The sequence below is a fragment of the Aythya ferina genome, assembly GCF_964211825.1.
Source record: "Aythya ferina genome assembly, chromosome: 7".
Taxonomy (NCBI): domain Eukaryota; kingdom Metazoa; phylum Chordata; class Aves; order Anseriformes; family Anatidae; genus Aythya; species Aythya ferina.
This window is the reverse complement of record NC_140302.1, coordinates 20695107-20719515: the sequence shown is the minus strand read 5'-3', so window position 1 is coordinate 20719515 and position 24409 is coordinate 20695107. Positions and strand designations below refer to the sequence as shown.

The following is a 24409-nucleotide window of genomic DNA, read 5'->3' as shown; positions in this document are numbered from 1 at the left end:
GACCGTGAATTTGGCACCCACAGAAGAGGTAGAGCAAATACATCCAGGACAGGTGCATGAGGGGGATGATGCAACCATCTATTCCCTCTGCCCACAGGAGTAACACAGCCCTGCAGAGCCATGAGGGTGGATCCAGAAGGTGGGACTCCAGTGAATTCCATGCCAAAATGTTGACAGCATCTGATGCACACGAGAGGTATGCTGAGCACCCAGAACTGCCTGTCCCGCTGAACGTAATACTGTGCGGACACCAGCGGGGATAGATTTGAACACAGTAATCATTTATTTGGCATAAAAACAAGACTTATAAATGTATCTGAAAGGTGCATTCCCAAAATCAACAGTCCAAACCCACACAACAATAAAGGTTTTGTAACCTTAATAATGAATTTTGAGAAATTAGTCTCCCTTTTCTTATACCATGAATAGCAATATTAGTAAAGTACTAAGTGATTTTTTTAAAATATTACCTTTTTTTTTTTGTGTCACATTTTTATATTTACAATGACTTTTTATGCTACACAGAGCAAGAGGTGGCTATGTATGTATTGGTTAAGAGCAATGAGTTTTCTTCAAAAGAGGTGTTTTCCTTTCCTTTCCTCTCCTATTTAAATCTACTCAGGTGAGTAGCTAGCTTAAAAATCATAATCTTTAATATGTGTGTGTACAACACTTACAAAAACCTGAGAAGATGAGTTGGCAGAATTTCCTATGATCTTGTGGGTAACACATCATCCCTGAACAACAGCACATTTAGGAAGTAGCTGCAAGTATTTCCTTCTGCCTCTGAGAGGTGACACTCTAGAAGCCTCTTTTGTGCCCCTTCTTCTCAGCAGCATTGCTGAGAAGGTGACTGGCTCTGTCAGCAGAGCAACAGCTCTGGAAGGAAAGATTTCACTTTACTGCCCCTACAGATGAAAAGGCAAAAACCAGGTAAAATGACATTAATTTGGATTTTTATACATGCTTCCAAGTGTTGCACTTGAGAAGCCAGCAGAGTTGTGTGCAGGCAATATTCATCCATGTTTCTGGAGTGCCTAGAAACCTCAGTTAGAAAGCTGTTGTGCTGAATGTTGTACAAAACTGGAATAAAAGGGCAGTCCCAAAGAAAGCTGGCAATCTGTGTATGATACAAAAGACTATAAATAAATGCTAACAGATGGAGATAAGGAAATAATGTTGTTATAGGCTGCTCAGTGATCCAAAGAAATAGTTTGCAGGGAAGAGAAGAGAAAAGCTTCCTGTTTTCTAGCAAATAGACTGTTTCCAAAATAGGACTTTGCTCAGTATCTTTTTACAATCTGGTTGGAAATTCCCCAGTAGCCTTAAGTCTGTTAAGTCTCTAGTGAGTTTGAAATATTTCATCTTATACTTCTTGCATGCTTGATGAACTCTTGGATGGCCATAAACTGGGATTTCTGGATGAAGGAGGGTCAAGCAGCCTGTCCTAAGGCTGAATGTGGTCCTGTTGGAGTTCCTTGCAATACACTGGTGGTGCTCTGCATCCAGAAACCTTTCACCTTGGGCTCTGGCATAGATTTTTCATGAGAATCAGTCAGAGGCCAGTCTGCTGTCAGTGTCCATGGGTCATGGCAAATGCACCCCAAACAGAAAAGGTCTCTTGGGTCTTTGTATCACACTAGGGATGACACAGTCCTCATCCATACTGGTGCTCCTAGATGTTACCACAATACAAGTAAGAATAATTGATGGAAACAGATTGCTGAACAACTGGAAGCACAGGTCAAGGACACAAGACATCCTTGCCCCAGCAATTTTCCATTTGCTCACGATGCAAATGTCTCCAGTGACTATCTGACTGTTCCCGTTGCTTGTTCCAGTCTTGTGGGCAAAGCATTAACGGTGATGAACTCGGGGCTCATGTGAGCTGAGCTCACATGGGAAGGCAGATTCCAGACCCCTGGTTCATGTCTGTAACTCCGCTGATGGCACGTCCCTAAATTGTAGCACTGTGCCCTTTAGTTTCTGCTTCATAAATGTAGACGCATTTAATCCAAGCAGTTCTGCTTAAAATTGGTTGGCATAGTGGGGTTTCTGCTGAAAGACGCTTGAAAAGGGAGAGAAAAAGTTAGTGATATGAAGTGAAGCCAAACTATAAATGGTGTGAACCTTGTTTTCCTTTTCAAAGTAAAATTAAATGTATGCAATCATCTGATTTAAAATGCCAAGATGCTTTTGAAATGTATATAAAATGTTTCATTTTAGTAAGAAGACATGCTGAAAATCTTTTCTGCTACCAAGTAGACATGTGGATGGCATTGGCTGGCAGCCTGTTACAACACAGTACAAAGGGATTTTTTTTTTCAAACATTGCCACAGAATGATTTTTTTTTTTTTTAATTGAGGTCTTATTACTATAAAGTCAGTTGACCGAGAAGAATTTCTCATGTTTTGGGTGGTAATAAATCTTCCAGAACAGTGTTAACCAACACCTTGGGCAGTCTTGCTGGTTCATATTACTTTATACCCCACAATACAGATTTCTGGAATGGGAAAAGGAGCTTAGGTATAAATTTCAAACATTTCCTTCCGAGTTCTGGTCAGCATCATATGACTATGTAAGAGAAATACCAAGGAATTCATTGTTAAGATAAACATGGTAAGCTCCATCTCAGGCTTTAATTTAAAAAAAAAAAGAAAACAAACCCAAAACAACCCTCCTTCTCCTCTCCCCCTCCTTATTCCCAACTCAGTGTTCAACAGACTTTGTGAGAAGTCTTGGAACAATTTCCCTTTTCAACACTTCTAATTTAAATGACTTACTAGAAATGAATATTTCATGGTATATCAGGACTCTGTTCTTCAAAGCTTCATCTCTTTAGTGCTAATTATTTCAACAAGACCTATACTAAAGGCAAATCCTGTCACTTCTCTAGATTGTCTGCATTTACAGTATAAAACTGGCTTCATACAACAGTTAAAGTTCCTGTTTCTGGTGTTTCCTCATTTTCACTTTTTAGAATCCCCCATTTAAAGAAGTGGCACAGTTTAAAATGAAACAGGGTTTGGAAACCCTGCACTTAACCAGCTATCCAGCTATGGCCTCATTAGCTAAAAGTCAAAAAAAAAAAAAAAAAAAAAAAAAAAAGCAGGACTATTAAAATTTAATCCCTACCTTCCTCACTCTTCAAGCTTAAACTGTGTATTGCCTGAGCTTAGACACCTCTATGTGTGGAGCTGAGAAACAGTTTCAGCTACACGTCACTTCACTGTCGTGGTAAAAACACAACAAAACAAACAAAAACCTTCCACCAGTATTAAATTCGCAATTTGCTGAACCCAGAGGTAATAAAAGAACCTTCAAAACCCAACACTTATTCAGAGACTGTCATTTGATCAAATGAAAAGGTGTGCAGTACAAAGCTGGAAATATTTTCCATGTACCTTGACCAAGGTCAGGACAACTCTGTGCACAACCAAATTTTCATTTACTGTTAGTGAATGTTGTTTCAGACACACTTTTGGAGGCTCTTGTCACAGTTCCTTCATGTGCTGTGCACACTGAGGGAAACACAAGTAAGGTAAAGTCCAGGTTCTTCATCTTACCCTTTGAAGATCCTTCTTCTTCCTCTACTCATATTCAACCTTCAGCAGACCATTTCTCATCAGCTACAACTAGAATAGAGCATTCCTGTGTCCTGGCTTCTGCCTGACCTTCACAGACTAGCTGAGCGTCTAGGTGGACCCTCAGATTGAGAACCTGAATAACAAAAGCCAGTGGGAATGGCCTACAGGAACACAAGGGCTCATGGCGGCAGCCTGCCTACCCCTTGCTGGTATAGTCCTCCAGGTGAGGACATTAAGTGGTTCGGGCAGCTCTGTGTTGACAGAGCAGCCAAAATTAAGAGCACTGCAGTCAAAGAGCAACAAACAGTACGATCAACAGTGGTAATAAGTTCTCCAGGCTGCTTGTTGGGTCACTGGAACAGCCTGAAGCTGGAGAAACACCTCAAAGGAGAACAGAGCTGGAGTTTCACATTTCCACTGCTTGTCCTTCAACTTCTGAGTGGATGCCCAAGATCAGTTCTGACTTTTTAAAATCACTATTCTCAGGAACCAAACTTCACTGCTTCAGATAATCCAGACAGCTTTTCCCTCACTAGCCACACACGGCCATTACTCACACACACAACATTTTCTGACTGAGAATTGGATAGCTCTGCATGCTCTTAGCTCTTACCGGTTCCCACAGCCAGTCTCCCAGGTGCCTAGCATCTTTGTTCATAGTACTCAGACATACGGAATAATTCAAGTTTTATGAAGTGCTGCATTCTATAAGGATGGAGTTATCATCGCAAAACAACATGCGGTTATTATCAGACCCTATAGATTTTGACAAGTTTATTAGTTTTAGATGTGGAGCTTAACTAACTCCCATTCCTTGACTATTACAACAGTGATTTTGGCCTCTTAAATACTTAATTAACATGATGAAACAACAAAGTAGCTGAAATGAAAGGAAATGTTGTGGGATTAGCTCTGTATTTAAATGGACCTCTTATTGTATTATTTAGCAAACACAAGGATAAATGCCTGTCAGGTGCTTCTTTTGGGAGAACAGAACAAGTAGGACAATCTGGGGGGGCATGGTATGATCAAGATTAAGTCTTTTAAAGGAAAATCCCTCATGACATTGTAGCTGAAAAAAAAACAAGGCATAATATTTTCCATCTGTCCATAAAAGCTATTGCAACGACTTCTGCAACAAAGCTGAGATGGTATCTGAAGATAGCCATTTGGAGCTCTTTGCAGTGTGTCCTTAATGTTTGTATGTATGAACCATCCTGATGTGCACAGATTATATTCAAATGCAAAAAATTGTTTCTCTATTTTAGATGATAAAACACTTAAAGGAGTTTCACAGAATTCAACAGCAGTGTTTACGAATGAGAGGCAGATCACAGTATCTGTGTTCACAGCTATTTAGCTTTTACCGCAGCCTTTCTCATTTTTTTCCTGTTTTATCCCACTTCTGTTGGGCTTCCGACCATATAAACTGTATAAACAATTGTACTTCTGTCAGGCTGGTGACCCTGTTGGAACTGCCAGAATCTCACCAGGCTGATAAATCTGTTTGATAGCTGCTGCCAGACATAACGAGGACATCCACCGATGTCAGTAAAGCTATTTGTGAAGTGAGGCATCACTCAAAGGGAGTAAGGATATCTCGCAGTTGTTCTACCTGCTAGGAGCTTGGAGTTAGGGGAACAACAGCAGACAGAAATATTAAAGTACTTTTGTGTGGTTAACTACTTATTTTGGGATTGCAAAACACAGGAAAGAGGTAGAGAATATAAATATATAAATTAGGTAAAGACTAGATGAATGAAAATGGTTCTTCACATGAAAGCTGAAGCACAACAATGAAAAAAATATATTCCAGCAGAAAATCCATCACTACTTACCTCCTTCTGGTAATACAATCATAATTTTGGCTAAACCCATCATAAGACTTAAATGGACTGGAAAAGAGAACATTCTGTTTTGCAACTGTTAAAAACAATTGAATATGGTGTTAACTTCTCCATTGGTTTTGGCAGCAAGTCCTTTCTCCTTTAAACTGCTATGTAGACACTTTCTATGCTTTTGTAATAGGGACTTTAAAAATACATTAATTTGGCTTGGTTTGTGTGGGAATGACGCAATCTGGACAATGTGGAGAGCAGTGTTTGAAAGACATTATTTGCAAGGTTGTACTGAGTGACAGCGGCACTTGGATCTGTCAAAAGTCTGAAACGTTCACTTGCTCTGGAAAAGAGGGGGACAAAAGGAAAGGAGGTGATGCTGGTCACTGGGCTGCTGCTCCAGCTGCAGCTCCCGAGTCCTACTGGCACGTGGCCAGATTTGTGGGGCAGGCACAGAGCACACCAGCTTTGTCTGTCAGCAGAAACCCCAGAACAGATCTGATACAGAGCAACAATGACTCTCATTTCATCTGCGCTGCTTAGTAAACAAGCTTGCTTAACTAATTTTTCTTTAATCATATTCTGAACTAAAATAATTCTTGCTTCAGTGAAAATGGAATAAGAGGAATCTTCTAAAAGCATGAACAACTGATAAGACGTGAATAAAAGAACTTCCATGTGCATGTGATTATTATAAATGTGACTTTTCTTTTGAATAGAGTACTGTAAACAAATACATAATTCAGTTTATTAACTGAAATTGGCTGAATTGCCATTTGAAAATAAGATACACATGTTGGCAATTACCGTACTTCACTACGGGTTAGGTCTTTTGAAAGCACAGTTCGTATGTTTGTCCTGTAGAAATCATAGCCTTTTTGGCTTGCCTCAGTATAATATTTTCAGAAGCTTTTTATTATTATTATTATTTTATATATATATACACACACATACACAAGACTGACTACTGAGCCATACTGAGACCTGGGAGAGCAGATTTAGGATCTATCAGTTGCATAGTTTGGGGTAGCAGTTGGAAAGGTAGATTTCTTTCTTCTTATTTTTGCAAGAGCTTTGAGATAAGGGCTTCTCCACTCAGAGCTAAGAAAGAGAGGTCTTGATAACAGCAGCAGCTGGCATTCAGGGCACTCGTGAGATGACCGGGCCAAGCTCTTGCTCCCTTGCTTCACCCAGGGCTTGTTGCCTTGCTGGTGTGTAGGCCTTGAGCCCAAGGCCACTGGCCATTTTAGAGCAAGCTTGTCTCAGTGACAGCTTTCTCCTTCTGGCATACAACAAAAACATGAATTCAGTGCTTCATGTGGGTTGCTGTGTGCTGGGATGTACTGGTTAGAGTGGAGGGAGCAAGTGAGGTCCTAAGGAAAGGAGTAGTGATACAGGCCTGAACCAGAGCACCGTATTCAGCCCAAACAAATGGCTGTTGTTGCAGAGTTTGGACAGATGGCTGGCAAAAACAGCCAGAGGCAATTCAAAGATAATATTCATGTGATGTCCCACTTCCCCATGTTAAGGAAATGCATGTTAATCCACGACTGGCATCAATCCAGCGCTAGGCTAGGACATTAGAAGGGCACAGACAGCAAGCAGGGACATGTCTGCCTGGAGATGATTATTCACTCTCACAATACAAGGTCTTTCTGTAGCAGAAGTAGGGAAAAAAAAAAAAAAAAAAAAAAAAAAAAAAAAAAAAGAGGAATTTAATTATGTTTTTTTCTTCCCCTTTTTTACCCTGTAAAATTAAATTGTTGAACTGACTGTTGCAGAGTGGTAGGTCATAAGCCTAAACAGACTAATAAGAAATTAAAATATATATATAAGTCTGAGACTACTGAGCCTGATAGCCTGATTGCAATCTTGGATACAGAAACTTCTCAAACTACCAAAAGATGTATCAGGAGAAGACCATGTAGGACTTCTGGCCTTTGCCCATAAGAACTTACATGCTGTTTGCCCTTCCTGCATCACCTCAGCAAGAATGCAACTGTAGGTTTTTCAGCAAGCCAAATCATGCTTCAGATGTCAGATTTGGTAAGTAATGTTCAAACCGATAACTGAACATGAAGAGCTATCCACCTCCCCACCACAAAACAAAAACCTTTCTGTCTGCCTTCACTCCCACCACTGGCCCAGAGTGTCTCAGCAGCACAAGTGTCTTCCATTTGATGAAAAGGGGAACCTTTATGGAAGCACCATATTTCTGGAAAATGCTTGAAATCTCTCCTTCACTGGCAGCAGGAGGTCAGGCAGCAGCTGGGCTGTGGCTGAGCTTTGGTCCTGCTTCCCAAGGCCTGGTGACAACACGGGCTGCACTGGTGGAGCTTCTATGTATACCCTGCTTTGTGCCGAGCAGCTCTTTTGCCATGGGCAGAAACCCAGGCCTCAAGCCTCTGCTCCAGGCCTGTGGCAATTTCCAACACATCCAAGCAATGATGAGAAAGCACTCTGCAGGCATTATTGAAGCAATAAACCTTGAGCGTTATCAATCCCATGCTAGAATAACTAACACACAAGCAGGAGAAAGATAGACCTCACCTCTCCCTGTCATGCAGCCTAAAAAACCAATGAAGTATGAGAACAGATATGAATAACAGCACAAATAAACCTCCATATCTGATTGACTCCAATACCAACGTCTCACAGTTAAATGAGTTAGAAAAACATGAAGATAAAATGTCAAGTTCAAAGCTAAAGAAACTAACTCTGGCCTCAGCAGACATTCTCACGTAACAGCTCCTTGACTAAAGAGCTTTATTTACTTTAACCAAAATTCACCACATTTACTGTGTGAAGGATCTCCCATGTCTCCTGAAGTAGTTATGTCAGCCCCGTCCCTCCTTCCAGCACAGCACAAGGATGGCCATACAACAGCTCAGCTCAGTGTGCTGCATTTCAGGCTTCACCGGGGGGTAGCAAGACATCAAGCAAAGCCTGAGATAAAATTACATCAGTGGCCATGCCAATCTCCACCTGCCCTGAGCAGGTCAATAACATAGGAAAGCTTTTTTTCCTGTCTTGTGTTACAGCTTTCCCTCAGTTGCCAAAAAATGTCAGATTATTTTTGGGTTTGGTGCTAATGTTACTTTTCAATAAATTTAAATAAATTGTCATTTGCAAAAAGAATGGGGTTAAAATTGAACCTGTCATAAGTCTTACTAGAAAAATCTGTTCAAATTACATCACGTGGAAAAGAGTTCTGGAAATTCCCTAAAGGACCTTAAAATAAAAAGGGAGAGAGATACCATCTAGTCAGTCCTCTAGTCCTACCTGCTGCTCACAACTATGCTAAATGACAAAATGATTGGATTAGTAGAGGTTGGAAAGCATGGGGGAAAGAATGAGGGAAGGTCCTAGAAAAGTGAGTTTCCACCTCTCCCTGTACTTCCTGTACTCATTTCAACCTGTACTCATTTCAACCTACAAAGCCAAAGATTGCTTTCTTGTCTTTAGAAAATGAAAGACAGCCCCACCTTGTTTTGTTTGAGTGTGATTTTTTCATACCAGCTATCTGCTTATCCAAGCAGAAAATTTTAGATAATTGTTTGCTAGTGGCTTCTTTCTTTCTTTCTTTGTCTGTCTCCTCCTCCTCTGTAGGGGCAAATAAAATAGTTGATATATTTATTTCTTGGAAGAATAACAGCTGAGTTGCTGCTATGCCTCTGGGTTTGTGGCAGTTAATAGGTGACACCAATTAGAAATTATTGCCTTGTAAATTGTTTCCATTACCAGCTGAGTTCACATGTTGGAGGAGCACAAAGGTGAGCAGGGCCATGGCATTCAGTGGATTTCTCAGCTTGGCAGCCAATGCTAGCACTATTGCTGCTATTTCTTTCTTCCCCTGAAGGACATGCACAGGAACAGAGCTCCATCAGCCTTCACAGCACGAGTGGTAGCATGCATCTCATAGCATGGCAGCTCCAAAATGCTGACATTGTGATTATCTCCACTTCTGTGTGTCCCCATCTTTGCAGCATGCTGGGCTAAGCCAGGAGCCAGCAAATGGCTTTATCAGCCTGCCGGAGTGGATTAGGAGGACACCACGACTAAGATTTCACAGGAAGCCCCAACGGGCTCATATGAGGTGGCAGTGGCTCTGGCATGCAGGGAGCAGAATTGTGGATCCCATGGCCCCAGCAAAGGCCAGGCTGCGTTCATGCAACCAGGGTTTACAAACAGCTGTCAGTCACTGTCCAGACACTGGGGACTTAGATGGGTTTTGGCAGCTGGCCCCCAGTAGGCATTCAGGGAACTGGATAGGACCAGGCTGTAACCAGACTGTTAGGAGATGCTGACCTGGGAACTGCTGTAGGGCCAGAGCCCTTTATCACGGCCAGCCCTGCTCCCAGAACTGCCGTGACACAAGGACAGAACCATGAGATGAACACCACCAAAACTGTTTTAACTGACCATGCTGGAGGTGTTTCCAAATTTGAAAACCTTTGTGTAGGGTAAGGGAAATTTCTAGGTTTCTAGATGGCAAAAGCACTGCCTCAAATAGAAGTTAAAGAATTTGGATGTTTAGTACAAGAATGAATCGACAGGATCACAAATCTACCTTATCCTAAATACCTAAAGAGCACTTAGCTTTATTATTCAGGGACCCTTAGATTTTAGTTTTTATATTTTCAAATGGTTGAATCTCATTAGGAATTGTACTGCTGTCATGTGGTCAACTCTAGCAACCATTACTTTCACTAAAAATAATGGGGAAAAAAAGATACAAAACTATTTACAGAAACAAATAACCCCCCAAAATTGTAATTCCTAAGCCACTTTCTTTGATACAGCTTGTGCAGTGCTCTGTGAAAACCTTGAGGAGATCTAATAGATCCTTTGCAAGACTGAAGAAGGCAAGTAGCAGAGGGAAGACACTATCATGGATCTACTATTGACAATTTCTACATAATTCAAGCTTCAGCAACTATTTGAGATTTATTCAGGATCTATAGCCATAATCTTCCATTTTCAGCCCCAACATGGACATTCTCAAACTGAAACAGTTTTCCAACTAACATTGCAGGGGGATTAAGAAAGAAAAAAGTCATTTCTCCCTTACATAGTAAAGTGAAACCCATAGTGAGGAAGTCCTAACAAATACTTCATTTTTATACAAAGTTTCCAAGAAAAGCAGAGTGGGGAACAAGTATAGTACATGGCTAAGGAAATGTCTTTCAAAAGGATAAAATGTTATATGGCTTTCCAAGATATCTTAAGCAGATATTATTGTAAAAATGGCCATAAGAAGCTTGTGCTATTGTTCCAAATTTAACTGGAAGCAGAATTTTGTTGCAGTGATGTAACTGTTGCTGTAAATATTTTACATTGGAGAAATAAGCTCTAGTAGTTAATAGAAACATGTGTATATAAATACAGTGCACTGCCCGGGTCAGCATTACATTTCACCTCTGATTCTCTTTTTCTCACACCCTCTGCACATTTTTTTCTTGCTGAAGGCTATAATCCTTGAGAGAGAAGGTAGTGAGGTTCTGCGCTAGCATGGCAGTCTAAACCTGTTCTTTTTTTCAGATCAAGACTTAAGAATTTAATGATTTACAAGACAACACCTCTGCTTGAGGCTTTCTTTCAGCTTTTATTAATTAAAAGTACAGGTCTTTGGTAGAAAGTGGAGTCTCAATTAGATGAGAGGCATTGCATTCTCCAGTATATTTAACATAGAGCAGCATAATAGATGCAGGTTGGGGACCTTATATGCTGCTCATCTCTTGGTGACATCAATTTGGACCTTTTAACAGTTTCTAATGCTTGCAACACTTCAGCATGTTACAGCAAGCTAAAAAAAGAGGAGATTATGCATTCTCTCAGGAATCTAAGGAAGTTATGGGTGTAACTTCAGCTCTCTTTGGCGCTGGTGAAAGTCTGGAGCAGGAAGTATTGTGGAATGTCCCTGGGGAAACTTACAGAACAAAAGCTATAAAGTAAGAGAAGCTATAGATAGGAGAACTGATATAAGTCCTTAGGAGAAATGAATCTCCTATTGGACTGAGAGTCTAGGAGAAGACTGTTTTCCTTCTGGAACTGACAGTTTATTGCAGGAAAAGAAATGAAATACTATAGCAATGATAGGTTCCCCAAGAGCAGTTCCTGGGACTTCTCATGGAGAGAAGGAGCAAGAGGAATTTTCTTTTTGTGTTCAGCCATTTTGTTAGTTATGGCTGCAATGAAAACCTAGGCAACAGAAAGAATTTCTAAACTAGTCAGAATTCTGTGGTTGACTACTCTTTTGTGATTTATAAAAAATGAGTGGGACTCCAAAACTCTCCCTCCTCACCACCGATCGATCCCAGAGGTGCTCTCACAGCAGTGTCATGATAACCCACACTTCCTGCTAGGAAGATCCATTACTGGCAAACATGGGTCAGAAGATGTTCAAAGGAGTTGTGCAGCCTGGAGTCTGACTTCTTTTTCTACAAGTGGAAGTTAACTGGTTAAGCTTACTGTGGAACAATATTTTCAGTGTTTCCCCCCCTCCCCCCCCCTTTTTTTTCCTCTGAGCATTCTGAGCATTCAGAAATTTTGCAAATTTAGACCAGAGAGCAAACAAGTAATTTGACAGCTTCTGCAAAACCATAAATTTGAAGTTGGAGGCAAATATCAGGATACTTCCTTGCCTAAACATTATGATCCAGACTGCATCAAGTGGTGGAAAGCTTGTGAGTAAAGCTCAACAGTGCTGTTGTGCCAAGTGGCAGTGACTGATCTGGTTCTCTGGGCTGCAGTGACCCATGGTCAGGCTCCAGTGCCTCCACCAGGGCAAGGTTTCTGTTCCTTGAGCTCGCAGGAGGTGGTGAGCGACCAGCTGCTCTGCAGGCACCTGGCCTAAGTGTAGCTTCACACAAGTGGAGACCAACACCTTCACTTTCATAAAGCACTGGGCTCTGCTCTCTTGTAAATACATTTTTTTTTCTTTTTCCGCCGCTATGGTAGCAGTGGTGACAGGAGCCAAGATATTACATGATTATTATGAATGGAGAGTTTTAGCCCTTGGGGGGTCAGGGCATGATCTCTGAGTAGATCACAGCTCAGTTTTGCAAAGAATCATGTTCATCATGTTAAATTTCTTTAGGGAGTAGGGAGAATTAGTATCCTTGGAGCTATTTCTACTGCCTTTTTTTTTTTTAAAAAAAAAAAGTACAGACTTCATTGGAGTAAAAAAAAAAAAAAAAAAAAAAAAAAGCAGATATGTACCAAATGCCAAAAATTTCAGTGTCCAATATTTTAGATGTGTATTCTGCAACAATTCAAGGCTCAGGACTGACTGGTCCAGGTAGCCCTAACAGTAATTGCTTAATAATATTACAACACCTCCTCAGGATGTTCCCACATTAAAAATCCCCTGCTGGCCGAGGGAAGAGATAGAAATTCTCCCTCCTGTGCACAAATCTTTAGGATTTTATGTGGACCTAAGCATGTGAAGAATATAGCTTTCACCCACAGATGGCGATGAACACAATCTATGCCTTCAGAAAGACAGCAAATTACATATTTAGACTCAAAGAAATGCCAACATATACCCTAGGGAGAGAGGCTCTGTGTTATGTTGAGACAGCATAATCAATCTGGCATGAAAGAAGTGAGAGTCAGATTGGTATAACATCTGCCCATTCATCAGGCTCCTGTGCAACACGGAAAAGTGCAGACTCTGACAAGAACACTGCCTCATCCTAAAAAGGCAGAGCTGTCTGCTGGCGACATAGTCTGGATGCCTTCTATATGAACTAATGCAAACCATCGGGAGAGCTGCTTCTGTGTGGCTGAGGAACTGTATCATCTTTCCATCAATAACCAAGTATGATCATCTTTGCAGGATTATTCATGCTGAGTTGCACACAAACGCTTTGCTCATACGCAAGCTGTATGAAAATCTCATGTTACAAGAAAAGCCACTTACTGATGTCCTGGGTTACCCTCTGCATCTCCTGCAATGTGAAAGCACAGTGGAAAAAAAAAAAAAAACAAAACACAGTCATCATGCCCGAATAGGAAGCATTATTTCTGCACAGGGAATATAAAGTTGTTGCAAACATTTGATTTATTTTTGACTCTGTAGTAAAATGATTCTGCTTTTTAGTCTGACTTGTCAGGACCTTCCTTTGTTTAGATTTAACTTGATATGACTGAATCCTTCAGAAATAATAGATGTGCTTTAGAACAGAAGCCAACAGCACAGAAAGAAGGGCAGCTATCCAGACAGCCATACCTCTGCCTACTGCTTAGTGGAGATGGCAGTGTATCTGCTGATGTAGGAGCTGCTGCTCCCTTATTTTGAAGAAATCTCTTTATTTCTTGATATATTTATAACATTCACATCTACTACTTTAACGTGTTTTAGGGAGAGCCAGATCTCCCTGCTGACGTCAAGAGAAGCAGCTGAAAACAGGCCAATAACAATTTTTAGGTTTTAAAGCAGGCTCTGTGGCTGTGCAGAAAGGAGGAGATTTCTTGTTACAAGCACAAATAAGAAGAAAGTAATTTACAAGAAAGAAAGTCAATAAATCATGTCAAAATTACCCATGTTTTGCTGTAGCTTTTATATTTTGTTGCCAAAAAACAATCCTTCCTGCAGCAAGATTTCCATCTGAATTATTTGGAAATTTGCTTAAGGACTGCAAGATGCAATGTTTACTCCAAAACTTCATTTTGGTCTGTTTGCATTGTTGGCTTTTCTCATTCAATCAGAAACAGCCAGCCACCATAAAATGAAAATGAACGTTCAGCTACATCTACCACATCTTACTGTTTTGTCTCAATAAACATCTATCCAAAACACAGTGACATTTAGAACTTTGGCTAGGGGTAATGTTAAAGCAACGTCCGAGTTTTTTCTGCTGCCTGCAATAATCAAATATTGCTCTACTGGCCTCCTAATCCCTCCCCGTGCCCTCCTCCCAGGTTTCTTCCTGGAACAGGGTATTGTGGCTTGAAAGAAAACAACAAATTATGGTGAGGAAAGAAGAATATGCTGTAGTGCTCGCTTTCAGGTGAATAAACAGTGCAACCAAAAAGATTCTGATTAAACAGTGACATTTATCTCTGAGAAAAAGAAAAACTGAACTCATTTAACTCATTTTTATGAGATGGCTGTGTGTTTTTTTTTTTTTTTTTTTAATTATTATTATTTATTTGGTGGTGTTGTTTGTTTATCATTGCTGGAGTTCCCTACAATTTGGCTACAATTAATTTTCGATTCAGAGGAGATGCTTTCCTTTGATCATCAATTATTCAGGAAATTAAGATGGCCCAGACATTCACATGCTGGAAGAAACCCCCACCACAAACCTGCCAATTTTTCTAAGCAGCTCATTCAATTGCGAAGTTTTGTAAAAGCACAAGATATATGAGAGATGAATCAAACTACGCATAAATATACCTCTACAGCTAATAAAACAGAAAAAAAAAAGTTGAATTTTTTAAAGGTAATTTTAAGAATGCTTCCGATGAACATATATACAAACAGCCAAGGCAAATAATGGTGGCCAGGTTTGGATTTTCACTTCGACCTGCCATCTCCTACAGATATTTTTCTCTACCAGCAAACCACACATATCAAACTTGTTCACCTTTCTGTCCCACACAGACAAGAACAAACGCTGACACATCAGCATTTCCTACAAGACAGAAGTCGTCAGCTATGGCCACCTCTGCACTTTTCTCCTTCACAGAGAGGATTTCATTCCCCTGCACCAAAACCTGTCAGCAGATACCAACAATCATGATGTATCTAAGTGCAGACGCTTAGCACCGTGTATCCGAGTGTCTGCAGCTGAGCAAGCAATTCATTCAGTGAGCTGAACTCAGAGCCTCGTGCTGCTCGCCCTGAAGACATGCTCCATCATCACTCCCCAGCTCACGCTCTTGTTCTGCCATCCACAGAAAGCCTGAGGACTCACAAATGCCCACTCTGGGGTGAAATAAATTGGAAGACACTAGAAAACAGAAGTTCGAGAAAAGAAGCCTCCTTAAAACCAGGATTTATTTATTTATTTATTTATTTATTTATTTTGAGTTAATTTAGAGGTGAACATGCCATAGAGGAAAAGTTATTTACTCTTCAGTTCTCCAAGCATGCTTAGGGTCCAGACTGTGGTTTGGAAGGATCTCACTCATCTTTAACATCACTTGTAATGTGGGATTTGTTGGACTGAATGCCCTCATCCTGGCTGAGAAACAGATCTCTTATTTCACTCCTTCCTTTACTCCCTGAAGTTTCTATCATGTGCTCTCTCTGTGGCACTATGATGAGAGAATGCTGAGTCCAGTCCCAAGCAATCATTCTGAGTATGTATTTCAACATTGTTATGGTTAATTAACTTGTCAGATAGCAATCCAGGAGCAGTTGGATATATAGGTCCCTCAGGCACGCTGCATATTTTATCTTTGCCGTATCTCTAACTGCAACCGTAGCTGTGATTAGAATGCTGAGATTCACGTCCTTACACCTCACTCCTGCCTTGCCAATCCCAACTTCCATTTCAGCTTTCTCTCTCTGGCTCCAGCAGCAAAGAAAACAGGCATCGCTGACGGGGAAAGCCTGCCAACACAGCAGAGCGAGCCAATGCTGATCCCTCTTCCAGTAACATGTCCTGGCTGAGCTTGTCCAGACTAAGAAGTCATTACAGCCAAACTTACACATCCCCAAAAACAGCCAGTATCAGTAAGTACTGAAATGAACAGCATTGTTGTCAGAAGTTTCTTGAACAGACAGCCTTAAGATTAATGGAGAGACTGGAAGCAGATTTAAGGGTAGCTTTTCCTCATACAGGAGGGCATTTCTCATGCTTAGTTGCACTAATAATGCGTAATGCCTTGAAATTCTCAGCCTTTCAGAGGCCTGTTAGGGTCCATGCCATGAGGGAACTTGGACTAACTGAGCTGAAAGAGACAAAAAAGGATACAAGACATCAGAAAGGACCCAGCCAGGACTCAAGCACCTGTTCCTGGACTCTCCTTGCTTGGTTGACTCTCAGAACTGGAGAAAACTCTGACAGATACCTACTTCCTCTGCCCATGCACTCTGAGCTGCACCACCTTACATGCCCAAAGTGTCTCAGCCCACTGGGGAGAGAGGAGCTCAGCATCCGGCTCTGCTTTGGCCTTGTCCACACCCAGCAGCAGAGCCTCAGCTCATCCCAGTGGCAGGAGCCACTCAGTCACGGTGCCCTTGGCTCGCAGGTTGCAGTGGCGCAGACAAAAACCCTGGTGGCTGTTTGGGGAAGGACTGAGAGCTCACTGAAAGCCTTCACCATGCTCAGGGCACTCCAGAGCAGGCAGGGAGCCCTGGCTATACTCTCTGCTGCCAGAAATGCTTGCATGTATTATTGATCAAGTGCCAAACACAACTCATCTTAGGGACACGAGCCATGGCTCAGGACTCCCCTCTTCTCAATGAGTGCCCTAAGCATTAGCCCACAGTCCTGCAGCTTTTTTGTTTCTTTGTATTCATGCTTTCTCTCCTTTTAATTAATTTTGATTTGGTGGCATGCATTCAAAAGGAGAGGGAAGGGTGTTCTTCCAGGATAAGCTGTCGCCCTGAAAATAGGACATGTGGATTTGAATTATCTTAGGCTGAGCAGGGACGTGAATGCAAATCTGCTGCTTGCTCTGCCAGTGCTGTAATCACCTCTTGTGTTGGGAAAGGTGCACAACAAATGTTCCCAGCAACGCACATGTTGCTCCTTGAAGGAACAGACACTGGAACCGTCCTCAGGGCAGACCCAGAGCCAGGCTCCTTCAGGAAGGCTTCTCCTGGAGCTTGAAGCCCGTAACAGGACATTTTACTCAGGTAAAATTTTACCCAAGTACTCAGGTACCTGGGCAGCTTCTGGCTGAGTGTATAGACTTTGCATGACCCTTTACTCAGGCTTTCTGACTGTTAATCTGAAGTGTTAGAAAGTAAAAATCATTGATTTTGTCTAAAATTTTATATGGTAGCAGTGATGCTTTCAGGGTTGAGCCAGTACACACAAGCACTACACTGACCTTAGGGTTTGGGTGAAACAATATATGGCTGATATTTTTGAGGAGTGCCAAAAAGTGCTTTTCTCTCATAACATCTTTTCAAGTAGTGTTAGCCATAGATCCGGATTATTCAGAGCTAGTCAAACTGCTAACTTCATAAGGTTGTCTCTGGGCATGATCTTTGTGGAAAAAATGCAAACCTATTCACACGCTGGGCTTACATCACCTGCTGAGCTTTGGAGGCTGCTGTGAGGGTGTTGACTGATGACAGCTCTGGGAGCCCCTACTGTTCCAGGCACCCACGGCAGATGCCTAGAGGCTGGAGAGGCTGCAACTCTCTCAGTCGTTTAAGCCCTACTGTTCTGTGTGCAAAAGATCATCAAAAGCAAAAAAAAAAAAAAAAAAAAAAAAAAAGCTTTAGTGTGTAACATCATGTTGATTCAATACACAAATTCTCACATTAGCTTTCCCTGTGCTTTGAGAAAAGTGTAAATTAACAACAACAAAAAAGAACTATGAAATTAAACTTCTCATGTCCAAACCCCAAGACTCTTATGCTTTGCTACACTTCAGTTAATTTACACTATTTCTTTTTTAAAAGTTCAATATTAATACCACTGTCCTGCAATAATACTTGTCAGTAAGGTACAATTCACAACCTTATTTTTCTTCTTGACCCACAGTGTATAACCCAGCATTTCATGTTTCATGGTCTGAGTCATACAAATGTAGAAATTGATTACACAGAGGCCCTGGAATAGTCTCATTTTGCTTGTTTCAAGATCCACTGAAATTCATTGAGACATTTACAATTCCCATGAAACTCAGACTTCTAACTTGAAGTTTTTATTTTTCCCACCCCCTGTCAGAACAGAGACTCAGAGAATGTAATGCATGCTCAGAAATGGCAAGAACACTGAAAATCCCAGATACTGTTCAAGAAGCGAATATGTGATAAGATTCCTTAAGCTGGCTTTCTTCAAGCAGTGAACAGGTACTACAAGTACACAGGCATATTGCTAACTCTCAGCACACTGCAACCTCTGTGGCAGTCCCTATTCCTCTACTTTCAAAGAATTTTGGTGTTTCATGAGGTTTCTGTTTACTGAAATTACCTCTTTTAACTCCCTAACATCCAGTTCAGTAGCAGAAGAATGCACTTGGATCCTCTCAGCACTTTCAGCTCCAGGATAAAAAAAAAAAAAAAAACAACAAACCACACCCTTAGCTTTATTCTCCTCTGTCATATGCTCAGCTTTTTCTCTTAAACAACCCCATTTTGGTGGCTTACCACTGAATTAGTCTATTATTAGTGTAGTTGTCAATAGTTGCACTTGTTTCAAAACAAAACAACAAAACGAGAGACACCATTGCTGGTCCTCCTACTAGAAGTAAATCCAAATACACAAGAAAGCAGGAGGAAAGACACACAAAAAATGTTAAAACTTGGGTTTTGCTTTCAAGAGTGGTGAGCTCCCAGGAGACAGTTGTGCCCCTGTTGGAACCCACCCAAAGCTGGAGTTAACTACTGCAGGAGATGGTGCGAGCCCAGGGCTGTTTGTCCTCATTCTTCACTCTGGTGTAACCAACTAGATCCTCTCTGCTAAACACAGCACCAACACATGTTGGTGTTTGCCATTTCGGGACAGATCAGAAGTGATACTTGTCTGACTTCCCTAAGACACTCACGGTGCTGGTTCCACCTAAATGTAGCTCGTGTCTACCAGACAGGGAGCAACTCAAGGCTGGAATAAGTGTGCTTAGAATTAAAATGGCAATGGCAACTTCAACATCTGAATGCGCTGCCCATGGAAAAACATTAGTGGAAGACTGTAGGAATTTCTAGGCATGCAGGCCATTTAAATAATCGTGTTACATGTAATAGTGCAGATCTTCATCCCTCTCTAAGTACTGTGCAACCCTTTTATGCAACACTTAATTGTCTTCTCTCCTTCTGTGGATGCTTAAATGGGGGCTCTGGGGCAGATCAATGGAGATGGTGGAGCAACCTCTGCAGCCCTCTCATTAGTCCTCAGGACTGGGCAGGATTTTCTGCACAGCATGTTCTTCTTCCCTAATCTCACAAGGCGAATTCGAATACATCCAATTAAGACACAGAGGAAGCTTTAGCTAGAAGGAAATAACCTAATTTGTATTTCACTGGAACGTGAGGGTGATACATCCATCTTATTAAAGCAAACAGAGCAAGGATAACAACACTCTGCAGTCCAGGACCAGAACACAACCCTTAATGTAAATCAAGGGTTTAAATACAATTTTTACAAGATTCATCTTTTAAAGAGCGCCATAACCCTCACTAGCCAGAGCTAACTCCCTCTGATGTGTAGGGAGTTGTATTTTTGACATGTTTTGTTGACATGACACCTCTGTCTGCTCATGAAGGACCACCCTGCATGTCCCATTGCACTTCTCTGTGTTACAGCTTACTTTGTGTGCGTTTCGCACCTTACAATCCTCCAGTTGTTGACATTACTTGCAGCACAATATGTCAATACCATTCTGATCAACTGGTCTCCTATAATAAACTTTGGAAGTTACATCTTTGAAAAAGTATAGGAAAACCACTTCAGAGATCAGTTTTCAGGTGTATTGAAAAACACTCCTTGTCACAGAAGACACTGAGGAGTTTTTCATTTGCATTAATGCAGTGCATGTTTCTTCCAGCATCGGTGGAAAAGAAAATGACATTGGTATCAGATGAGGATAAATCAGCCAGAGTTTTTTAAAACAACAACAACAACAAAACAAACAAACAAAAATCTCACAGCTTGCAATGGCACAGCAGCTTTGCCTCCACCATGCTCCCATACCGGGATTGCATCTGCACCAGCACCGACTCCAAGCTCTAGTCTGGGAATGTGTTCCCTGCATCAGTGCAGAGCTATTCTGAGCCACAGGCAGTGTCCCCATCCAACGCACCAGTGTTAAAAGCTTACTTAGTAAATATCAGATTTCACGTTGTTTCATTTACCATTTCCCACTCCTGTCCCAAGGCCAAGAACAAAAGCCCTGATGTAACTTCACATTTCTGATCCCCTCCCTCTGGGTTTCCACATAGCAAAAGCATTGCCACCTCCCCGGCAGTCCTTCCAAACCCACATCAACACCAAGCCAAGCCAGGCTGTGGCACCTCTTCAGGATCAGGAGGAACACAAGAGTAAACAAGAACCCAAACACCCGCAGACTGGTAGAAGGTGGAAACCATTTCTGCCAGCTCTGGGTTGTACAGAGCCAGCTGCCAGAACAAGAGACAACAGAAAGCGTCCTCTACAAAGGCTCACAGTAAATGCTAAAGGGTCAGTGGTGAAAAGACTGCTAAAGAGATAGTAACTTTAGCTAATCAGAGGGGCTGCTGCCTTGCTGTCTAAAACACGAGGGTTTTTCTGGGAGATCTTGTTTTTTTTTTATTATTATTATTTTTTTTATTTTTATTTTTATTTTTTTTTTGGGGGGGGGGGGTGGGGGGGGTCTGGACTACCCTGTGAGTTATGGTAATATAGTTCATAGAATGCAAAGGAGTTTCTTTTCCATTTCTTTTCTTATTCATTACTTTAAATGTATCGTGTTCTCCTTTATATCTTTTTATTTTTTTATTTTTTTCTAGAAAAAGTCAATGAAGGTAGGTAATGGATAGAGCTGCAAAACCCAGCATAAACGGACACTCAAGAACCTAGAGATATTTTGCAGGTAGACAATTATTTGAGTGCTATTTTTTCACTAAGAAAAAGTTTAAAAATTAAAAAATACTGACATTGGCCATTTCAAAATAGTTTTTTCTGTACAAAAATCAAACAAAAGTCATGCTAGGGTCATTTTAGTTTGGCACCCTTGGGCTAGCATCTCTCCCCCTTTCTTAGCATGATTCTGTTCTTTCCCTTCTGGAGATAAGCTGGGGGATTTGCATGCTATTTTCTCGCTGACTCATTTTCCAAATATGGCAATTTAACAAATATTATTCTGCAGGCAGCCATCCCCTTCAGATCCTTCATAAAGGAAATTACTCAATCAATAAAGTTAATTTTCACTCCCCCCCGAAGCAGCCACCCACCCCAGCAGATGTTCACAAACAGACTAAAACAAAGCCAGAAACCCACTCACATCCAAACATCCCTTGCCAATGTCCTCTTGCAGTTAACACTGAAATTAATACTTCATCTACAGTAGAAAGCAATGCAGAGAGCAAGGCCGTGTTCTGCTTCTTTAATTAGCGAACTGAAAGATTAATAAACAGCACTGATGAGCCCTGGTCCACTCTTGCTATGTTTACAGTCAACCAGCTTCTACAAGTGTTGTGGGATGGAGGAACTGGTCTCACTGTCATGTTTCTTTCTGCAAGGGGTTCCACACCAAACAGGGAACAAGCCCTTACCTGGAGATCCTGAGGAGAGCCTGCAGCAGCCTTGCTTTGGCTGGAGTGTGGACGGCACTGAGAAGATTCTCCAAACTTCTGGAGTAGGGTTGGTTTTTGTGAGCCTGCAGCAATTAATGTGCAATAGTGTTTGTCACATGAGGAAAACGTACAGCACCACTCCTTTCACATCTGTTTCACTTGTGATAATAAAATTAAGATTCGCTAATGGGAAAAAAACATATATTTATTTCTAAACTAGCCTGTTTTACAAGAACACAGTATTAGTGGAGAGACTCCAGATTTAAACAGAGAAAGGTCAGAATTAGGTTCTCCTCCAGTCTTACATTATCTAAAACTGTGTCATGTGTAATCTCCCTGATCCTAATGTGTCCGCAAGGGCACCACAGAAGTTGGCCCCAGTTTGAGTTTCCTTGGGAGTCACACCTTGGTAGAAGGGGCATTGGCAGCCTTAAACAAGACTTAGTGAATGTGTTAGCTGGCTTTAGGTAAAGTTTGAAACAAGACATAAAAAATGATGGTTTAAATATAATGTTTAAGAAAAAACAAAACAACAACAACAAGAAGAAAAAAAACAGTTGTTCTCAAGCTGTATGTCAAAAAAAGTTACTAACAACAACCAAAAAAACTACAGTTATGGAGTAGGGGATTTCAAGGGCAAAACAAACACTGTGAAATGAATGAAAAGCAATGCCAGTGCAGAGCATCCCTACTCTCAGGGCATAGGTGGGGAGAAACTGGGACCATAGGAGGTTGGTCTGTACTGTCCTCTGGGTTCATTCTCCATCCCACGGGCAGAACAGGAATTTCCCAGAGAGCAGGGGCTACACGGGGAGCGTGTCCCTGGCTTTGGTGCTGTGCTGGCAAGGAAGGAGTGGTTGTGGACTAAAATAGCTTTGCATTCAGATCTTAGCAACTACACATACCTGCGTCTGTTGATTTAGCAGCAATTTCCATCCTTGTGGACACAATTAGCACCAGGAGAGCCTACTTCAAAGAAATTAACCACTGTAATTTGAAGCAGAGCTGTTGCTATTAAAAGGACAAAGACATTTCAATGACAAGCTCTTCTGGAAGAAGAGTTGAGAAGTCAGCACCTGATTTGTTAGGGGATCCAACCTGAGAGGACAGAGATTGGTAACACAACACAGCTGGCTCCTCGGGTACGGCTTCTGGCAGAAGCCAGAAGAGCAGAGAGAGTAGTCTCTGTTGCTGGTAAATTAACTGCAAAAGCTCATGGCTTCTGCTGCTCAAAAAGAATTGATAACAAAAGATGGTGAACAAAATCCTTCAGCAGTTGAACCAAATATCTGTGATGTATCATATCTAATAAGCTTAAAACACGGAGGTCCAGCACATTCCTGTCAACAGCTCCTGAATACCGCCTCCCTTTTTGTTCTGATTTTTGCAGGCTGTCAGGGTATCAGAGCAACTTACTTAAAGTTTTCTATAGAACTGCCCAGCATAAATGCCATCAGAAGAGCCCAGATCCAGCTACATCACCTGTTGAAAATAACAGATCCTGGAGATAAAGGATGTTTTTCAGAAATCTTTACCACAGAAGAGAGCTGGAGGTGCTGGGTGTTGTTTGTTATGCTGCCTGGCTATGGAGCTATACTGTTTAACTAAAACCAAGCTCCTAAAGGTCATGACTGATGACAGAGTGCACACAGATGGGTTTTCCAACATTAAGATAACTCTCGGCAGCTGTCTCCTGCATTTAAGGTTAGTTTTTTGCCTTACCAGTGTAAAGGCATTATTTACAGTTTTAAATCCTCACTGTCATATCTGAACCCAAGGAACAGCTGCTCTGATAATTAACAGCAGTAAATTGTCCTAGTGGCATAGGGCTCAAGTGTTGCTTTTGCACAGAAAAAAGGCCAGATATTAATGAACGTGGAGGACATCTATACAGCCATTAATAAGTTAATGTTTTAAAAATAAACATGAACAAGGACAAAAACCCAACTTATTTCCTTAGCTTCTACTTTGATGTACAATTCAGTGAACTATATTTTAAACCTTCCGTAGTTCTTTCTGTTTAATAAGGCTTTTTCCAGTCACAGAACCCTCTTCCTTTGCTGCTGCTATATTTGCAGCCTCCCCATGCTTCTGAAGGTCTCTCACTGTTGAGCGAGGATCTTTGCTTTCTCACCTTCCAGTATATTGTTTTTTCTTGCCATTGACTTCAGAAAAAAAATGCCTGGGGCTTTCAGGAAATTGTCAGAAAGTAATTTTTCTTTCAGTGCAAAGCACAAGCACTCCATATGCATTTCACACTTTACAAAAGCACTGGGTGTGGGTGGTGGCTAAAGAAGCTTTCATTCATGTGATTCTGGAGATCCACAGAGGAACTTCTCCCATTCCTTGGGAGACTCCTCTTTTCTATGTGTCCTACTCTGGAGTTGGGCATTGCAAGCATCCCCACCACTGTGTTGATAGTGATCAGCTGTGTGAGGATGCTGTGTCCCCATTTTTACTCGGAATGGCTTCAGCACCTGGGCATTGCTCTTGTACCCAGAGAAGTCAGGGGGAAGCCTCCTGCCATCCCTGTGTGACTTTTGTAGGAGCACAACTGGAGCATTTATTGTGCTGCTTGGAA

General features: G+C 41.4%; 1 protein-coding gene across 15 annotated transcripts; it reads right to left on the bottom strand.

The window, feature by feature from the left end:
- Window positions 1-260: 260 nt before the first annotated feature.
- LOC311439691 (uncharacterized protein) lies at window positions 261-23455 on the bottom strand. Of its 15 annotated transcripts, XR_014694897.1 has the most exons (6): window positions 23245-23455; window positions 22927-23050; window positions 22734-22794; window positions 21808-21911; window positions 21537-21650; window positions 261-2068 (listed from the first exon to the last, which is right to left on the bottom strand). XR_014694897.1 is itself a non-coding variant. In XM_084525671.1 (5 exons), the coding sequence occupies exons 3-5, from the start codon at window positions 22762-22764 to the stop codon at window positions 1958-1960; spliced, it is 246 nt and encodes an 81-aa protein (XP_084381797.1). In that variant the 5' UTR covers window positions 22765-22797; window positions 22905-23050; window positions 23245-23455; the 3' UTR covers window positions 261-1957. The 15 variants fall into 15 exon arrangements, 11 of the variants coding, with proteins under 11 accessions (XP_084381797.1, XP_084381796.1, XP_084381803.1 ...); XM_084525671.1 differs by lacking the exon at window positions 21537-21650 and having other exon boundaries at window positions 22734-22797; window positions 22905-23050; XM_084525670.1 differs by lacking the exon at window positions 21537-21650.
- Window positions 23456-24409: the final 954 nt, after the last annotated feature.

Excerpts from the sequence above, each read along its gene's own strand:
- LOC311439691 (XM_084525670.1), bottom strand. The coding sequence starts at position 23,282 with ATGGCATTTATGCTGGGCAGTTCTATAGAAAACTTTAA. Across the intron at positions 23,051-23,244 it reads AGTTCTATAGAAAACTTTAA|AAGCCATGAGCTTTTGCAGT; the intron begins GTAAGTTGCTCT and ends TTTGAGCAGCAG. Across the intron at positions 22,795-22,926 it reads ACCAATCTCTGTCCTCTCAG|GCTCTCCTGGTGCTAATTGT; the intron begins GTTGGATCCCCT and ends TCTTTGAAGTAG.